This window comes from Talpa occidentalis, unplaced genomic scaffold (assembly GCF_014898055.3).
Source record: "Talpa occidentalis isolate TD23 unplaced genomic scaffold, MPIMG_talOcc4v2.1 talOcc4.12, whole genome shotgun sequence".
NCBI lineage: Eukaryota > Metazoa > Chordata > Mammalia > Eulipotyphla > Talpidae > Talpa > Talpa occidentalis.
In genome coordinates this window covers 70,774,775-70,794,458 of record NW_023601212.1, presented here as the reverse complement: position 1 = coordinate 70,794,458, position 19,684 = coordinate 70,774,775, and the positions used below count along the sequence as shown (strand labels likewise).

At 43.1% G+C, this 19,684-nt stretch overlaps 2 protein-coding genes across 2 annotated transcripts; both read left to right on the top strand.

Annotated features, from left to right (window-relative positions):
* The first annotated feature begins 7,898 nt into the window (after window positions 1-7,898).
* Window positions 7,899-8,688, top strand: APCS (amyloid P component, serum). Its single transcript, XM_037508032.1, has 2 exons — window positions 7,899-7,962; window positions 8,078-8,688. The coding sequence occupies exons 1-2, from the start codon at window positions 7,899-7,901 to the stop codon at window positions 8,686-8,688; spliced, it is 675 nt and encodes a 224-aa protein (XP_037363929.1).
* Window positions 8,689-9,936: 1,248 nt separating this feature from the next.
* On the top strand, window positions 9,937-10,771 carry LOC119240111 (translationally-controlled tumor protein). The gene has a single exon (XM_037504474.2). It carries the CDS (start codon window positions 10,044-10,046, stop codon window positions 10,560-10,562), a length of 519 nt encoding a protein of 172 aa, XP_037360371.1. The 5' UTR covers window positions 9,937-10,043; the 3' UTR covers window positions 10,563-10,771.
* Window positions 10,772-19,684: the final 8,913 nt, after the last annotated feature.

The window sequence follows — 19,684 nt, the reverse complement described above, 5'->3', positions numbered from 1 at the left end:
ATAATCAAACAGGAATGATCCTAGGAATGCAAGGCTAATCTAACATCCAAAGATCAGTTAATGCAGTGTGCCAGACAGTGGAACTTCATTCAGTCATTAAAAGGAGTAAAGTACTGGGCGTCCCCTGGTGGCGCAGCTGTTGAGCGCTGGGTTGCGAAGCTGCCCACAGCCTCTGCAGCGCCAGTTTGATCCCCGGCCACCGGGAGAGGGTCCCACATGGGGCGCAGACCCCTCCTGCCGTGCCTGCTGCCCGCCTCAGCAGTGTACTTCTTCGTCAGTCTGCCTGTTCTGTTCCCCGCTCTGGCTCTGGTGAATTCTCTCTCCCTCCCGCGCTTCTGACTGTACCCAGTGCTTGTATAAATAAATAAATAAGTCTTTTAAAAAATAAATAAATAAAAAGCAACTTCCACCCAGCCTTTAAAAAAAAAAAAAAGGAGCAAAGTACTGATAAAGGCAACAACACTGGATGAACCTTTAAAAGCTCAGGCAAGATGAAGAAAGTCACATACAGTCTAATTCCACTTACCTGAAGAGTCCAGAAAAGACAAGTCCACAGAATTATGTTTGTTTAGGGTTGTGAGTGAGGAATGAGCAGTGACTACTCCTAGCACAAGACTGCTTTTAGGGATATGAAAAAGATAAAAGCAGATCACGGCAATAGTAGAGATGGTAGCACAACTCTACAAGCAAACTGAAATCCAGTGAATTAAACACTTAAACAGTAAATTTTGTGAGGTGTAAATTATCTCTCAATAAAGTTGTTTCTAAAAGTCATGAGCGTGTGTGTACATGCATGCATGCGCACGCACACACACCAGCAGCATCAGCAGCAATACAGATGGAACTGGAGTCTGCTCCCTTTTAAATCCGCTTTTCTGCATGCCAGGTTTGTCCTTTACTCCCTTCGCTCAGGGTCATCTCTTCTTGCACCTCCTCTTCTTTCTTTTCTTGCAAAGACATTTCACCACTTCACTAAGACTTTACTTGACTTATTGTTGGATTTCTGAAGCTATTTTCTCCTCTAATCGGTTTCTTATAGGTAGCAAAAAGGGAGTAGGAGAAGAACATAGCCCAAGCTACAGAGCAAGCTGATGAAAGAGACAGCCCGTGGGATTTTGCTTTTTTAGCATGCTGGGTTTTTTCTTTCTTTTCACCCCTAGATAAAGCAAGACTGCAAGGAGGTCAGAGGAAAAACTGGCCAGTCACTTCTGCAAGCTACAGAATGCTTAAAAGGACAGGCAGTTTTCCTCCATCCAGGGCCAGACTAAAGGCCTCCACTATTCAGGCCCCATGCTGGGTCCCCAGATGAGGGATGCAGGGATGCGGTAACCATGCTGTCCTTCTAATAACCACACACTTTCAAGTTTCTGAGCTAGCCACACTATTCCCTTTGCTTCCAGTCATTCTCACCTTACCCAAATTCAGCTCACTGAGCTAAATACCCTAATCCTCCATTCTGGCTTCTGCCTCTTTTGAACTACAGGCATTACTTCATGACCACCCTCCCGCAGCAGCTCCCACCACATCACCTCCCTCCCCATGTACCTCGCCCAACCTCTGCAGGTGCTGTCACTTGTTAGTCTTTCTCAACATCAGAGGTCCTTAAAGCCACAGGTTCACCCTGCCTTAGGATAGTGATGGGTATATTATAAATACTCACTGCTTACATTTTGAGTGAAAGTATGACAACATTTTCTATTAAAAAGAAAAATGCACTTTTTAAATGGAAATACACATGGCAGGCCAATACCCTGTCTAGCTCATTCCCCTGGACACCCTCCCTCCCTACTGTTCCCCATGGTAACCATTAAATTCTTTTACTAAGTCCTGATATATTTTTTCCTGTTTATGTTTTTTGGTTATTTATATCCCACAGATGAGTGAAACCACCCAATTGCAGTCTTTTACTTTCCAACTTACTTCACTTAACATAATCACCTCCATGTCCATCCATTTTGTCCCCAAAGATACTATTTCATCTTTCTAAATAGCTGTGTAGTAGTCCAGTGAGCATATATTCCACAATTTGTCTATCCAGATGTATTTTCTAATGCTCACTTTTTGTCACTCCTCTCTAACTACACAGGACTTGTCATTTATCAAATATTCTGGAATTTTCTTGACTTAAGCCTTTGCATTGTTTTATAACCATTTTGATTAAGACATATTTATATGGCTCCATGTGCATATATACAGTGCTATAATATAAAGTGTACTCCTTACTGTGAGTTTTGATTAAAATAGTTTATAAAACCCTAATGCACAGCAATAGATTTTTATCTTAGGCAGATCAGAGAGTTCTTAGAAAATCTGATGAAAAAAATACATATGTGCTCACACAATATTTTGCACACAATTTCAGAGAGTCCCCAAACCCATGGAAATCCATGTAGAACCCCTATGAATTTGGCTCCAGAACTTTCCCTGTGGTTTGGCGGGTGCTGATCCTCTCTGAGATAAGGGCACTCCCAATAGCACACAGTCTCCTACAAGAGACAAGAGAGATTCCAGGGGACATCACCACCGGGACTCATGACCTTCAGTGTTCTATTGAAGGGAGAGCAGAATATGTCTTAGTTCTACTTTTGAGGTTAAAAAAAAATGACTAAAGTGTAAGCTAGAAAATAAATATTGACCCTGAAGCAGAAATAACAATGAGTCTCTTCTTTCCAAAATATAGAAGAGTGAAAAAACAGTTGATGACTTACCTGGGCTTTTGCAAAGTATTTTCAGACTGTGTCTCTCAGTGGAGATAGCTAAGGATTTCTTAATTAACCACCCATCCAAGAGAAAAGTAGAAGGTATGAGGAGAGAAGAACACTTCCAATATAGAACTCTCATGGGAAAAGATATGTGGCAAAAAGAAAATTTCAGCTCACCACCCAGCAGAAGGGAAAATAGGCTTTGTTGGACTTTATTGAAAAGTGCAGGTCACAGAATGGCAAAAACACTTGCCCAGAATGAGCCACTACCACCACAGAGGGTGACCACGTAGCCACGATGGAATTAGTAATTCCCCAAGGCTTGTGACAAAAAGATAAATGTTTAAAAAGAATTATAGATAAAGGCACAATTCCTTGAAAAGATCACCCTCTCTCCTTTCTTTCCTCAGCGTTGAGAATGCAGGCTAAAAAGAGTTTGTTTCCTTCTGCAAAAGTAAAGAGTGTTCCACCTAAATCACAATATTCAAGAGGTCAGTGGAGAATTCAAGGGGAAAAGGGCTTCTGTTTGCTGCAGCTCTTTTTCAGTCTGCAAATGATAAGGAAAGTCTGAAATGCCTATTCAGGGTCATATCACTGAAATCACTATTCAGGATCACATAACTGGGGCACGTCCCAGGTGGTCACTTGGCTTCTTTGAAGTCACTGCTGTTATCATCACCAGGTCTGTTCTACTCAGAGACAAAAGTCAGCACCACATGGTCAGGTGGAGTGGGAGCTAGAGGATTTTTCGATCAAAGTGCTCCCTTGTGAGAACATGTCACCGAGAGCTCCAGAGTGTCACCGTCTCTGCAGGGAGGGGCACCAGCCCAGAGAACCCCACTTCTGCCTTCCTTCTCGAGCACACAAGGAGGGCAAGATACGTGCTAAACCAGTTCACAGCGAAATTTTCTATCTGGTCTACTTGAGAGATGTGAAATGTTCGTAAGCAGGAAAAACACTGGCCAGGACTAAAGGTCTCCTGATGAAATGAGTCAATCTGTTAAGAAATGTTTCTGCCCACAGCTGAGAACACAGCATCCTTGGCCTCCATGCACCTCAGACTGTAAACAACAGGGTCCAACAGTTCCCTGAGAGGTGATCTATTTTCTACTGTGCTAATCAGCTTGGAATAGAGGCAGCAATGGAGACATAACCATGGTAAACACAGACCACAGTGAGGGGGGATGCACAGGTGACAGAGCCCCCAGATGAGGCATTTCTTAAACAAGGCGGACGTGAGGAGGATGTTGATATTGGAAATGTAAATAAAACCCACAGACCCCTGAATGTCTGTGTGGGAAATAAAAAACAAATCATTTATCTCATGAATAGTCGTGTCAGTGTGGAGTGCTTCGTGGCAGGAAGGATATCACAGAAGAAATGGGCCACCCAGAGTCACAGAAGTACGATTGCAACATGGATGACTTCCGTATAAATGCTATGAAGGCCTCATACCGACTGGGCACAGCTCTCATGTTCACAGACTGTACACCTCAGGGATTTTCAGATGAGCACACAACAGTTGGTAAAGGTCTAAATAACAAAGAATAAGGAGGCTGGTTCGTTCTGAGATATAAGACTAGAGAGCACAGTGCAACTATGACCAGGGTACCCCATCTCCAAACTTGCCAGCATGCTTAGGAAAGAGCCAGGTAATAGGGGGGCCATGATGATGGCATCCAAGCTGGACCCTCAATATGAACAACAGCACCCCAAAACTGGAGCCACCCAGAAGTAAACTCCGCCATCTTCGGCAAGTCTCTTTCTCTATATTCTCTAGTTTGAGAGATACACTCAATGGCTCAACACGGGAAAACCCTTGTTCTGACTTGAGGTCATGGGCAGAGACATGGTATAGGAAAAGACAAGATGAAGAATGAAACAAGATGGCACCTGCTGACACGTGAGAGGCCTGCCCTGCTTCTAGAGAACTTCACTGTCATACAGACTGAGGAGCACATTCCTATTCACGGGAAAGAGAACTTCTCTCTTCAACACACGCAAGTCAGAACTGGGCTGAGTCCCTGCCATTGTACTTCTTCTTTTCTTGTCTCTCCCTCCAGATGTTCTCACAAAGGCATTGTGGATAGGATGGAGATGGCTGTGGTCGGTGAGTTCCAATGAAGGTAAATTTTATACAAACAATTCTATTCTAATAAATGGATAAAATATTCATTAACAATGAAGATAAATTTTATAGCTACTAAAAGGATGTGTGGTTCAAAGAGGAATGATTTAGGGATACAGAGGATAAAGATTGAGAACTGGATACTGCAACACGCAAGAGAAGAGTTTCAGCTGCAGTCTGAATTCGGAAGTGAGATTTCATTGATGTAGCAAGGATGGCACCCAAAAGTAGAAGAAAAACTTGACAGGAATTTTCTTTAATAAATTAGCCCTGAAAGTGGGAACAGAGAACTGAGGCCAGAGAAAAAGACTTTGCTATCAGAAGGACCGGGAAAGCTCTGGGCCATTTTGTAACTGGGAGGTTTGGGAGGGAAAGGAGGAGTTGCCAGCAGCCTGGCATTTAGAGTCTGAAATAGCTACTTTTGTAGAAAGGTCAGTCGTAATCTCAGGTGGACACTGATTTTTCTCTGTCAATGAGTGAAATGTTATGGAGCAGGAAGTAAAGACAATAGCTTGTCGACAGGAGACCATCTATAATCTGTATGGGAAATACATATTGGCTCCTGGGTCCCTTAAAGAGACTTGTGCTTCTTCCCTCTTTATCTTGTCAGAATTACTGAACCTTAGGAAACAGACTCCCTTCTGTTTTCTCCCTCCATCATCCCCTGAAACCTGCCTTCTGCCATGCTCACTTTAAGGAAATTGCTCTTTCAAAGGTCACCAGTGAAGTTTTTATTGCTAAATCCAGCATTCTTTCCACTTAGATCGCTCTCACACATTTGATGCTGCTGGACACTGCCTCCTGGAAACCAACGCTAACTTAGTTTCCATGACACCGCACTCTGGCTTTCTCTCTGCCAAACACTCATTTTGTCTCTCTCCCTGGCTCTTCTTTTACCTCCAACCCCGCAAACACAAATGGCCCCCAATCGGGGCTGGTTTCCCTGGACTTCTCCCTCATCCCTCCACCGCTGGAAGAGATCGTGTGTTTTTGTTTCATTCCACTTGAGTGTAGATTCCTCTGAAACCCATATTTCTAATCCCAAGTGGCGCACACATATTTCAAATCCTCCCTTGGCCTTTTCTGTGTAGGTCACACTATCACTTCAAATTTAGCATTTTAGGAACCAAACTTATCACCCATCTTCCACCTCCTCCAAATGAACTTCTTCTCAACTGTCTATATGCACCAGTAACTCATTTTTCCAAATCAAAGACAATTGTAATTTGAAGTAAAATCTAATTTGGTTCCATGTTTTATATTTTTAATAATTTTGTCTCTGCTCCTTTTTTCCTTTACTTCAGAACCTGCCTTTGATTCTATGCAGCTGCATATCAGGGGGGTAATCAGTCACTCTCGATGTCTCCATTGCCTCTTTTCCATCTATTATAAATAAATGCACTTAAATTTCCTTATGGCAAATAATTCTTTATTGGCACCAAATCTCATTCTTCCCCTTGTTCTCTTTCAGTCTCTGCTTCCAGTCTTTTCCAATGTTGCTATGACTTTGTCTACCCTCAACACCCCAGGCCTTGGAGACATCTCTCAAGTATTCTTTGGTCCCTTGGGTCATCTTCAGCCATTCTCTCACTGCTGCCTTTCCCAGATCTGGGCCTGTGCCACACCCTCTCTCCGACCCTGTGATGTCCTCCCATCCCCTCAGAAGACAATCGTCATTGCCTGCAACCAGCACAGCCAGGAAGACCACCTGAGGCAGCCGGTGGTGCTGCATCTGCCAACAGGCCATGATCTTTCCTTCCTCCCCTTCATCTTCCAGAGCAACCGAGACAGGAATCACCTCCTGCCTGAATGTTCACAGGCAGGAAGCCCCCAGGAGCCTCTCAGCATCACAGGGCTCACCTTGAGAACACCAGCTGGGATTCAGCTTTGAAAGAGACTGGAGTTGCTGGGAACAGAAAACAAGAAGGAAGACTTGAATAATGTAAAGAAAGGGAATTGTTGGGGACAGTTATTGTGTCTTCAAAAAGGCTGACAGGTTTACAAGTGCTGAGAGAGGAGGGAATAAGCAGGCACTGGACATAGGGCAAGAAGGAGGAGATTATGGAATGCAGAGAGTAACACGGCTAGAAAGGGGAGCTCCTATCTGATATTTAGAGACAGAGCGTGTTTGAGGAGTAACTAATAAAGTGACATTTTAAAAAGGAGCAGAGGGAATGAAGAAGAAGGTCAGAGGGATCGTCAGGTGAGTCTCCACTGCATCCCTAGTACCTAATGCAGTGCTTGGGAATTAATAAATAAACATGAGTCTGATGCATTAATCAGTTGTCACCAAAGACAAATGTAGATGTTCCCTCGCTGGCCTCAAAGAAGAGAGGTAACGAGTGAGCTGGCATCTCTGCAGACAACAGGCAATAAGTCACCAGGAAATACGTCACACAGAGAAATGGGGACATCTAGTGTAGGGAGCCACCAGGATGTGCAAAAGAAGAGGCTGAAAACACAAAGCCTCAGAGAGACAGAAAGAGTACAAGCTGATTCTCCTTTCCCTCAGCATGGCCTGGACATATTTATCAGTATTAATTAGTCAAAGGTGAAGGGGCTTTTCGGGGCCTTCAGCATAAGCAGCGTCCCAGATGACCTGCAGAGACCACTCTCAGAACGATGAAAAGGGCCTGAAAGAACAGGCCCTTCTCCCACAGCCCAAGTACAGGGAGACCCACCATGGCTCAGGGGTTCCTGCGAGCAGGGATGAAACAGCATTCCCCACCCCCACATGTTAATGTGGCCTCTCTTCTCATCAAAACACTGCAGCACTCCAGCCTCCCAATTCCCGGAGCCCTGGGCTGAGGTGTGGGCTCTGCCTGTCACTGTAGCTAATGAATAACTCTCATTGATTTTGTAGCCTGAGGCCCTCCCCTGCCTCTGATTGCTGCACAGGAAACTGGGCTGGACAGTCACTTCCACACTGTTGAGCTCTTCACCCCCAACCCTCATTCATTGGTGCAGATACAACTAGAACAGCCTGAGGTCCAAGAGTGTGACTCTCAAAGCTGAGTGGACAGTCCCCACATTGCCTGTCCCCACAACCTAGGCTTCTAGGCCAAGACATGGACAAGCTACTGCTGTGGGTCTCTGTCCTCACCACTCTCTCTGGAGTCCTTGCTCAGACAGGTAGGGAGGTGAGGGCATGGGCCAGGAACAAGGGATGGAAAAAGAGGTTGACTCTGGGGTGCCTTTTCCCTGCACTTATGATGAAGGTCATTATGTTGCTGTTTCTGTTCCACAGACCTCAACAGAAAGGTGTTTGTGTTTCCTAGAGAATCTTCTAGTGACCATGTGAGCCTGAAAGCGGAGCTGGAGAAACCACTACAGAACTTTACCTTGTGTCTTCGAGCCTTTAGTGACCTCGTCCATGGCTACAGCCTCTTCTCCTACAACGTCCGGGGCAAGGATAATGAACTATTAGTTTTTAAAGAAAAAATTGGACTGTATAGTCTACACATTGGAGGAACCAAAGTCACTTTCAAAGTTACGGAGGAGTTCCCTGCCCCGGTGCACCTCTGTGTCATCTGGGAGTCCTCCACTGGCATTGCTGAATTTTGGATCAATTCGAAGCCTTTGGTAAAAAAGGGGTTGAAGCAGGGTTACTCTCTGGGAACTCACCCCAAGATCATTCTGGGCCAAGAGCAGGATTCCTATGGAGGTGGGTTTGATGAGAATCAGTCCTTTGTGGGAGAAATCGGGGATGTGTGCATGTGGGACTCTCTGCTGTCCCCAGATAACATCAAGAGTTTGTATCACAGCAGCACCTGCCTTAGCCCCAATTTTCTTAACTGGAAGGCTCTGAATTATGAGACGAAAGGCTATGTCGTCACCAAACCTCGGGTGTGGAACTGAGGTCCTCAATCAACAAGAACACTTGGGGAAAAAAAAAAAGAACACTTGAAAATGAAATGACCAACTACTAAGAGATCTACTCAAGGCAACCAGACATTCAATCTTATGTCCATCTCTCTTTCTTCTTTCAATTTCCTGTCCACATGTATGCTTAATTAAAAAATACTATTTTATGCCACCTGCATTTGTTTAGTGCTTGATGGTCCCAAACATTTTCTCCTCTATCTATTTATTTGGAAAATGGTGCTTCATTATCCAAAATAAATAAATAAGTGAGGTGACAAAGTATGGGGAGGGAAAACTTTAAGTAACTAAAAAGATGCATCCCAAAGCCAGAGCACTCAAGGAGGGGGCAGTGGCTACACTTAGAAGCTACTCATAATTCTTTTTTTTTTAACCAATTCAAAATGTATGTAGAATTGCAACAGAAAGTCTTCTAGATGGTTTTCCAGCTACAAATCAATGAAAAAGAGGTCTGAGATTATGCCAACGAGAAAACTAAAATGAAGTAAGTAAGCAATTGCTGAGAACCTGAGAACAAGTAATGAGACAGGGAAAAACTAAAAGCAGGAGTGAACACTAAAAATATATCAGTCTGGGATCATTTTGCATAAAGGCAAACATGACTTTTCTCAACAATACCAGTGGCAGGATAGATGAATTTGATCATCTGTCTTGAAGACATAAGATGACTCACCTCTATGAAAAACAGTATGGAGATGCCTTAAAAAACTAAAAATAGAAACATCATAAAATGCAGCAATACCACTCCTAGGTATTCATCCAAAGAACATGAGGACACTAATTTGAAAAGATAGATGCACCCCTATGTTCATAGCAGCCTTACTCACAGTAGTCAAGACATGAAAACAACAGAAATGTCCATCAATAGATGATTGGATAGAGAAGTTGTGGCATATATAATGGAATATTATTCAGCTACTTAAAAGATGAAATCTTGGGCCTCCCCTGGTGGCGCAGGCAGTTGAGCACTGCACTGTGAAGCTGTCCGCAGCCTCTGCAGCGCCGGTTCTATCCCGGCCAGCCAGCAAGGGTCCCACATGGCAAGGCAGACCTCTCCTGTCTCACCCGCTGCTCCCCTCAGCAGTATATGTCATCAGTCTGCCTGTTCTGCTCCCCACTCTGTCTCTGATGAATCCTCTCACCCTCCTGTGCATCGGGCCTGTACCCCAGTTCTTGTATAAATAAATAAATCTTTTAAAAAAACATTAAATCTAGCTTTTTTCCGCCCGCTCCCCCCTCCCCCCGAGCGCCGCTCCGGCTGCACCAGGCTCGCTCCGAGCTCCGGGCTCCTGCTAAGCTAGCGCCGCCGTCGTCTCCCTCGAGCCGCCATCATGATTATCTACCGGGACCTCATCACCCATGATGAGATGTTCTCCGACATCTACAAAATCCGGGAGATCGCGGACGGGCTGTGCCTGGAGGTGGAGGGGAAGATGGTCAGTAGGACAGAGGGTAACATTGATGACTCGCTCATTGGTGGAAATGCCTCCGCTGACGGCCCCGAGGGCGAAGGTACCGAAAGCACAGTAATTACTGGTGTTGATATTGTCATGAACCATCACTTGCAGGAAACCAGCTTCACAAAAGAAGCCTACAAGAAGTACATCAAAGATTATATGAAATCAATTAAAGGCAAACTTGAAGAACAGAGACCAGAAAGAGTAAAACCTTTTATGACAGGAGCTGCAGAACAAATCAAGCACATCCTCGCTAATTTTAAAAACTACCAGTTCTTTATTGGTGAAAACATGAATCCAGATGGTATGGTTGCTCTGCTGGACTACCGTGAGGATGGTGTGACACCATATATGATTTTCTTTAAGGATGGTTTAGAAATGGAAAAATGCTAACAAATTTGGCAATTACTTGGAACTATCACCTGTCATCATAACTGGCTGCTGCTTTTCATTGACACAACACCAGGACAGACAAATGGGACTGATGTCATCTTGAGCTCTTCATTTATTTTGACCTTGATTTATTTGGAGTGGAGGCATTGTTTTTAAGAAAAACATGTCTTGTAGGTTGTCTAAAAATAAAATGCATTTAAACTCAAAAAAAAAAAAAAAAAAAACATTAAATCTTATCTTCGAGACAACAGAGATGGAACTTGAGGTGATTCTGCTAATGAAAATAAGTCAGAAAGTGAAAACATTTACCAGATGATTTCTATCGTATGTGAAATATAAATAACCACAGCCACCAAACTAACAAACCACAACAAAAAATACTGAGACTCTGAAAAATATGGTGGCTATGAGAAGGGGAGGGGGAGAGAAGTGAGGGGAAAGGGAATAGTGGGGAAGATGACACGAGAACTTTGCTGGCAGGTGAAGTGAGACTTACGTCATAAGGCGATATGAAGCTATACTCCCAAAAATTATAAGTCAATAAAATTGTATTTTAAAAATATTAAAGAATGACATAGTCAAATCAAAAATAAAAAATTCATTATTACTTTTTGAACAGAATATTGCTCAACAAAGCCCCAGTTTAAAAGCCTTCTGTGTACTCCCACCTCATATATAATTCAAACACTTTACTGTGACATTGCCCTCCAAAAACAGACCCCACCAGTTACAATTCTTAGCACAGTAACTGCCACTCTAATAACAACTCCACAAAATAATTGCCAGGCACTATTAGTGGTCCTTATTTCTAGTATTACGAAGACAATGGAGTATAGTGCCTAGAACAATATATGAATTACTTTCTCCAAATGCAAGCATCCCAAAGGGAATTTCACTGCATCTAGGAAATAAGGCAGACTTTGCCAACCAATAATGGAGCCAGCATCCAGGAAATCAAAGAGACAGCATCCAGGAATGATTCCGGATGGCAATCAAACTCATGGGCCACTCACCGAGGAGCAAGAGAGGCGGACACCAGTATAGGAAAATAGGGATGAACTCCATAAAGGATCAATAGGGTCAGGGCGGAGGAGAAGGTGGGATCTGGGGAGACTACTGAGACACTGAAGTGAAGCTGCAGGTGCTTCCTAAGAACTTTCAATCTCATCTCTATGGCAGCAGAAACCGTGCTGAACATCAAGTTGGTTAAACAGAGGTTTCACCAACGCAGGAAACTGGTTTCCAATTGCCAGCCAATTGCTTAATGGTGTCTTCAAGTACTTATGTTCTCGTCAACACCAGCCTCTCTAGGACAGCACACACCCCCAATAGAGCACACAGACATGCTGCTTGCCCTCACCCTGCTCAGTAACAGACTCTGCTTTAGTTTAAGAGCCCCTCTACTAAGGAGCCTAAAACAAGCTTGAGAAAGGAAGCCGGTGTACCCACAGTGACATCATCCCATCACTGAATTATTTACTGAGCAAGTGCTCTGTACCAGGCTCTGTGCCAGATGCTGAAAACCCACATTGATTGAGATCATGATGATGGCTTCTTTGGAATTTATATTCTAATACGTCTGTGTCATCTTAACATGGGTTCCTCCAACAATAATCAGTCTGTGCTGTAACCCTAACTCACATCGTCAGGCTTTCTTCTAGCTCAGGTTGCTATCATACACACCCTCTCAACTCTACCTGACTTAGAGGTATTGCTTATTTTTGGTGATACTTTACAGCTTTTTCTGTGGCTCTTACAATCTAGTGTTTGTGTCAAGACCCTTGCTTTTGCGACTCTCTGCCCCTTGGGATGGCTCTCAGGGACAAAATCCAAGATGACCACATGTTAGCTCTTTCTTCTATATGACCAACCCCTCATTCAAAAGAAACACTCATGCATCTGTGTCCCCACAAATGCTAGGGGTCCAAGGTGACCTTAATACAGACATCTTCCTACTTCTTCAGTAGCTTTAGCTTTCTCATGTCTTTGAGTCTCCCAACAGCAAGGAGGGTATGTCAAGCTTTCTGAGCAATTCCCTGGAAACCCCCTCACAAGGTTTGAGGTGAAGGAAGCAGGAAAACCAATACTTACCCTCTCAGGATGTCAGGAACATGATCCATGACTTTCCCAAACCAAGAGCAACAACAGCAACAGCAAAGCAGTTTCTCCAAAGTTCTTTAGAGAAGTTCATTCTTATCCCCACATGCTGACTACTCTACACATCTAGTTCTGGCCAAGGATCTTGAGCTGATTCTTAATTATTTCCTTTGAGAATTCTTCACACAAGTGGATCTGTGTTGTGCTCTTTTTATTATCTAATATCTATCATATCCATGACTGTTCCCGGCTATAGATAGAACAGTTTCATTTTAACATCATTAAAATAGAAATGGGGAGCATCCCCAGTGGTGCAGTGGTTGAGCGTTGGGTTGCGAAGCTGCCCACGGCCTCTGCAGCACCGGTTCGATCCCCGGCTGCTCCCCAGCCACTGGAGGAGGGTCCCACAAGGCGCACAGACCTCTCCTGCTGCCCACTGCTACCCTCAGCAGTGTACTTCGGTCCTTCTACCTGCTCTGCTCCCTGCTCTGGCTCTGGTAAATTCTCTCACCCTCCCGTGCTTCTGACTGTACCTAGTGTGCTTGTATAAATAAATAAATAAATCTTAAAAAAATAAAATAAAATAAAATAAATCTTAAAAAAATAGAAATGGGATTTCTGGTGACTTGCTTTGGGCATTTTTCTGAGGTATAGTGGTTGTCACAACAAAGAGAGCAGCAAAAGTCATGGAGGAAACTACTTGGGTCATTCAACATCCAGAAGGAAATGGAAGGGCCTGGAAGGCATAATGACCCAGGAGCATGATTGGGTTGTGATTTAGAGCCAAAGACCAGGAAGACTGCCACACCCCGTGCACTTATCACTGGGCTGGTGGAAGCTGGAAAGCAAGAATTGCACAATATTGCAAAAGTGGTTAGACCTGGAGTCATTTCTAATAAGAAGGGCAATTTTTTAAAATAAATTTTATTTTTATATTCCCCATACAATTGCAATCCCCTTATTTTGACCCCAATCCCTCCCCTCCCCACACCCCACCCCCCAAAGAGTGTCTCTTATTCATAGTTGTTTGTTGATTTTGATATTTTCTTTCTTATAGTTATTCTTTTTCCTGGTCCCTTATTTAAGTTTTCTAGATTCCTGCTATGAGTGAGACCATCCGGTATTTTTCTTTTTCTTTCTGGCTTATTTTGCAGAGCATGATCCCTTCCAGCGCCATCCATGTTGCTGCAAATTGCATGTGTTTATCTTTTTTGAATGCTGAGTAATATTCCATGGTGTATATGTACCACATCTTCTTGATCCAGTCATCTATTTTTGGGCATTTGGGCTGTTTCCAAAGCTTAGCTATTGTAAACAGTGCTGCTATAAACATAGGGGTGCAGGTGCTCTTTGGAATTGATGTTTCTGTGTCCTTTGGGTAAATACCTAGGAGTGGAATTGCTGGATCATATGGAAGCTCTATGTTTAGTAGGTCCAGAAATCTCCACATAGCTCTCCATAGTGGTTGGACCAGTTTGCACTCCCACCAACAGTGCAGAAGAGTTCCTTTTTCTCCACATCCTCGCCAACATTTGTTGTGGCTAGTTTTTTTAATATGTGCCATTCTCACTGGTGTAAGATGGTATCTCATGGTAGTTTTGATTTGCATTTCCCTGATTACAAGTGATGTTGAACATTTTTTCATATGCCTGTTGGCCATTTGCATTTCCTCTTCAGAGAAGTTTATTTTTAGCTCTTCTGCCCATTTTTTGACTGGATTATTTACATTGTTTTTGTTGTGTTTCATCAGCTCTTTGTAAATTTTTGTGATCAGTCCTTTATCAATAGTGTTGTGTGCAAAAATGTTCTCCCAGTTGGTGGGGTTTCTCTTTGTTTTTGTTATTGTCTCTTTGCTGTGCAGAAGCTCTTTAATTTGATGTAGTCCCAGCTGTTTATCTTTGCCTTCACTATCACTGCTTTGGGTGATGTGTCTGTAAAGATGTCTTTGATGTGCATATCACGTAGTGTTTCGCCTATATTTCCTTCTATGTATTTTATGGTTTCGGGTCTTATGTCTAGTTCTTTAATCCATTTTGAGTTGATTTTTGTGTATGGTGTGAGGTAGTGGTCAAGCTTCATTCTTTTGCATGTAGCGACCCAGTATTCCCAGCACCATTTATTGAACAAACTTTCTTTGCTCCAATGCATAGTCTTTGCTCCTTTGTCAAAGATTAGTTGACCATAAATCTGTGGGTTTATTTCTGGATTTTCTATTCAATTCCATTGGTCTGTGTGTCTGTTCTGGTTCCAATACCATGCAGTTTTGATGATTATGGCTTTGTAGTATAGTTTGAAGTCTGGGAGTGTGATGCCTCCATTCCAAGAAGGGCAAATTTTGAGCCTCCATCTCACATGAGGACCTGGCTCTTACCCATGTAGCTAGAGAAATGCAGGTTGGAGCATCTAGCCAGAGGGCTATAGGAACTGTTTAACCAGAAAAGTCTGGCAAGGACTTTTCCTTGGTGAGAGGGCTGGCAGCTTTCTTTGTTTTAATTGGGAAATTCTGTGGAGAGCTCTGACCTCAAAGTAATGAGGTATCCCTGATTTGGGACATGCCAGCTTAGATTTGAGTTGGGATAAGGCTGAAAAGATGTTTCTGCTAATCTACTTTGGACAGGATAACTATGTGGCCACATCAACCACCTCTTAGGTCTTTGTGGCACTTTCTATACTTTAGAAAGAAAAGGTACCCAAGTTTCTTCAGAGAACAGAAGTGGATCATGACCAGAGTCATCTTTAATCCTCACCTGGATGGGACTAAAGAGATGATTAACTTATAAACAAAGCCTCACTTGTGTCCAGAATTTCTCATTTAGATTTTTTCTTGCTGTGTCATTATCATGTAAGTTCAATATGGAAGATGCCTCCAGCACCACCACAGAGTGCCAACAGCACTCAAGGCACATGGATTGTCACATACAGGCACAATGTCCAGACCAAAACTGATGTCACTCATAGATTGACCAAGACCCATTGTCTCCAAGGGAGGCTCTAACAAGGTCTGGAGTGAAGGGGAAACATCAGACATATCACCTAGATCTCCAGCAGTGTGCAGCAACTTCTCTAGTATGCTGGTGGCATTCTAAGGAGGGTTGAATGTGGAGATGTGTACGAAGCACCCACTTAACACCTGTTCAGGCACAGTGTGACTGCTAGCTGGGGTGATGAAGACAGTGAGAGTGAGAATGATTGCCTGAAACTTCCAAACATCTCTCATAGCTTCTTGGTATAGTCTTACAAATGAAAAGAAATACCCATATTCCATTTTGAGCCTATACCCCTAAATCTAATCCTTACCTTACCAAACCATGTAGGTCTCCTGCTGGCAGGAAACAAGACATAAGTTCTTCTTACACACATTGAGGGGCACCAAAAATGACTTTTATACAAATGCATTTTCACCAATAATCACTAAGCAACACTAACATGAATGAAAAGAACAACAGGGGGTACCGTATGACACTCAGCACATCTTTATCTGAGCTCAGCCATCTTACCCTGAAAAGAACAAAGTAGGTACCAGCCTATAGGAGAGCAGAGCTTGAAGGTGTTCCTTGCATGATTCAAGTGTAATGAGATCTCCTGGCTTATTTCTGGCCTCTCACTCCATGCAAACCCACAGAAAGCACAGTAAGTCTCTTAATAACACACAAAACAAGAGTACACAACAGAAATCCTCCCAAGGGTCACTTTCAAGTCAGAGCCTAAAGGAGCATCTCCTCTAAAGGCAAAGCTAATAGGGCCAGGGTGCCTGTGTCACCTTACATTTCAACCAGAGTCCAGTGAAATTTAAGTGACCTAATGATCTAACATGGCTGACTTAGAACCCAGTAAGACTGAGCTTTGAAAGATACCAAGATTCTGCTGTCCCTTTTAGCACAAAATAATGTCAGTTTTCTCAGCATTGCAGTGATCTTTGGTAAAAAGTCATGATCAGCTGATACACTCTCAAACCAGAAGAGCACAGGCAGAGTCCATAGATTCAAGAAGGACTCTTCAGGACATGAGGAGGCTTTTAGCTCAAAGAAGGGCATCATTCCAGTGTTTATTCCAATAGTTCATTATAACCATCTGTTTCTTAAGAGTCAACCCCTTAATTCCTAGTTCCTTAGATCTACTTAGAAAGGAAAGAGAAGGAAAGGAAAATACAGTAAAGTCTGGCAAGAAGAAATTGTCATTTTTCTTTTAACTGCATACAAAATATAACTACAGATGCTTAGTCCACCTTGCACACGTAAATTATTAAAGCAAAGATTCTGTTTCTAGGCACAGATTTTACTTATGAAGATTTAGATATCTACAAGGGATTTTGTCATCATTTCCTCCTTTTGCAAATGGTGTTTCCTTTACACCCTCAAACTGTGTTTTTTCCCCTCCATTTTATTGTTCTTTTTCCTCTAGTAGGAATACTGGCTTCATGACTGAAATTTTGATGCATGAGCACATTTCAGTATTCTCACTCCCCCACGGGGCTTTGTCCTTCTGGAATGTATAAATCATTTTGAAAGCTCCTTTCTGTTCTGTACGGTGCTTTTGAGATCATCTACTGGTGTGTCCCTTACACAGAAAGCCTTCAGGGTTCAGCCACAGAGAGGGGCTAGATTCGGGACATGGAAAGGCTGCAGCTCCCCTGCCCAGCTGTGGTCACTTCTGCCTAGGCAAATTCAAAACAGCAACCAGTCAGAAAGGAGGAGGTGGCCATCTAGTGCTAAACCAGTCCTTAAGTTCATTGACATACATCCCAGCTTCTGAGAACTCACCCCAGCCAATCGCCACCGGCGGCACCAACCCACCCACTGCTTACGCCTTTGGCTGCGCAGCCTGTGCAGGATCTTCTCTGTCTTCCCAAGGTCAACACAGGCATCCACCACACCTGATTTCGTCTAGTAAAGTGGAAGATGTCCAGGGAGGGCTCAGAGGGTAATTTACTTCTGCATCCCATATTTCCCCAACTCTTTCACTGGGGCTCTCCCACTTCTGGAGAGAGTGACAGTCCAAACTTGTCCTTTGAGTCATAAACTCCTCTATAGTAACATCTCAGGATTGCTTCTGTACTTCAAAACGAGAGAGCTTATCCAGTGAGATGGGTTGGTAATCGCACTTATCTATGAGGGCTGCTGAAGGTCCCTGAAGAGGTAACGAGAGAGTTGCACGCACAGTAAACTCCTGATGTGAGGGGAATGGGGCTGAGAGGCACATGGAGAATTGGGGGTGAGTGATGACCCCCCACTCTGGGGGTGTGGCTGGTCAGTAATCACACCCCATGGGGAAGACCCCAGTTATTGCAGGACTTCTGTTAGTTTTAGCTAAAGAGAATGCTGAGATTTCAGGGGTGCTGGAGAAAGACCTGCAGTAATCCCATGCCCCCCACCCATTTCCCCCCTACACTGTGTCTCACCTCCCTACACCACCCACCTTCCCTACACAATTAAAGAAACAGTTCTGCTCTGAAGGGCTGTTTTGAGCTGACCTGAACTTCTTTATGCATTTGTTTCCCAAGTTTTAAGAATGTTTTGTCTTCATTGTCCATTCAGTCCAATTCAAACGAGTGCCCTGAGCAATCAAGTTACTCTTTTCTACTTCTTCCACCAGAGCTTATTGGTCCATGTTCCTTAGTCATCAGCCATTCTGCTGTACCTTTTAATATATTTGAAGAAAGTAAATTCATATTTCATGAAGCAGGTGTACAAGTCTAAGACTGGGGTGAGAGCAGCACTTTTAAACCCTTATGTGAGGTACAAGGATTTTTCTTTCTCTGACTCAAATCAGTTTAGTGCTTTCTTCCACTTCCCTATAGCCAACATGTCTATGGTTTTTCTGGCTCCATTTCTCCTTAACTGCTTTTGTCATTCATTGCAATAGGCTCATGGGGAAGGGAAAGCACAAGTAATGGATGGCATGTTAGCAGAGTTCTTCCCCATGTACTCCCTGTACCCAGCCTTTAGAGCCCGTCTCTATAGAAACCGTGGCCAGCCTGTGATTCATCGTTCAATCTAACATCTATGCTCAGCTGTCTTCCTCCTTGACTTCTGCAACTACTCATAAGTCATGCTTTTATGCTCAAAATTAAAATATGTTAAAATAAGTCATAATCCTCACTATAAATAAAACAGTGTAAGAAATAGAAGTCTCATAGACTCTAACCCCTACTCCAGTCTAGCTAGTGACCCCTAATAGTAGACATTGTACATGTACAAATATTTATATGCATTCATACAAACACACACACATACAGTCACCCCCCCCCATACACACACACATACAGTCACACATTGGACACATACATGCCACATACTCATTTTATCCATGGACAGAACACCATGTCCCTGTTCTTTGAATAGTTTTCTTGTTGTTGAAGGACCCACACATCTGGGTGCATTACAGGAGTATAATCCAAAAGAACTTTTACCGAGAAAGGAAATGTGGAAATCTGTGCCAGTCCCATATAGTAGCCACTCACCACAGTTTGCTCTTTGGCATTTGAAATGTGGCTAGTGTGACTGAGGATGTGAATTTAAATTTTAGTTAATTTTAATTTATATTTAAGTAGCTACAATTTGATAGCTCCATCTGGCCTTCCTATAAAACAGCATCGAGTTGCATTGCCACTTAAGAGGTCTTCACCTAACATTTACTTGTCTAATTTGTATCTCAGTGGTCCTCTCATGTAAATTCCTTTCACAGTTACAGACTCATTTCTATGTTTGCATTCTTATTTTCCATTATGGAGTATTTTCTAGAACATCCATAAAGTTTTCTAGATTGTGATTCCTAGAGTGATAAACCATATAAAATTAATAATCAGGACACTTAGCATAATGCCCTGTGTGAAATACATCAGACAGAGAAATACAAGTACTGTGTGATCTTACTTATACATGGACCTAAAAACAACAAATTCATAGAAATCAAACTGATAAGTTGTTGCCAGAAGTGGGGGAAAGAGAGGATTAGGTGAAGGTGGCTAAAAACACAATCATCCAATTGTAGAAAAAACAAGTGCTGGGGATTTAATGCACCACATG

Coding starts and splice junctions, on each gene's coding strand:
- APCS (XM_037508032.1), top strand. CDS start 7,899: ATGGACAAGCTACTGCTGTGGGTCTCTGTCCTCACCACTCTCTCTGGA. Junction 7,963..8,077: donor TGGAGTCCTTGCTCAGACAG/GTAGGGAGGTGA, acceptor TCTGTTCCACAG/ACCTCAACAGAAAGGTGTTT.
- LOC119240111 (XM_037504474.2), top strand. CDS start 10,044: ATGATTATCTACCGGGACCTCATCACCCATGATGAGATGTTCTCCGAC.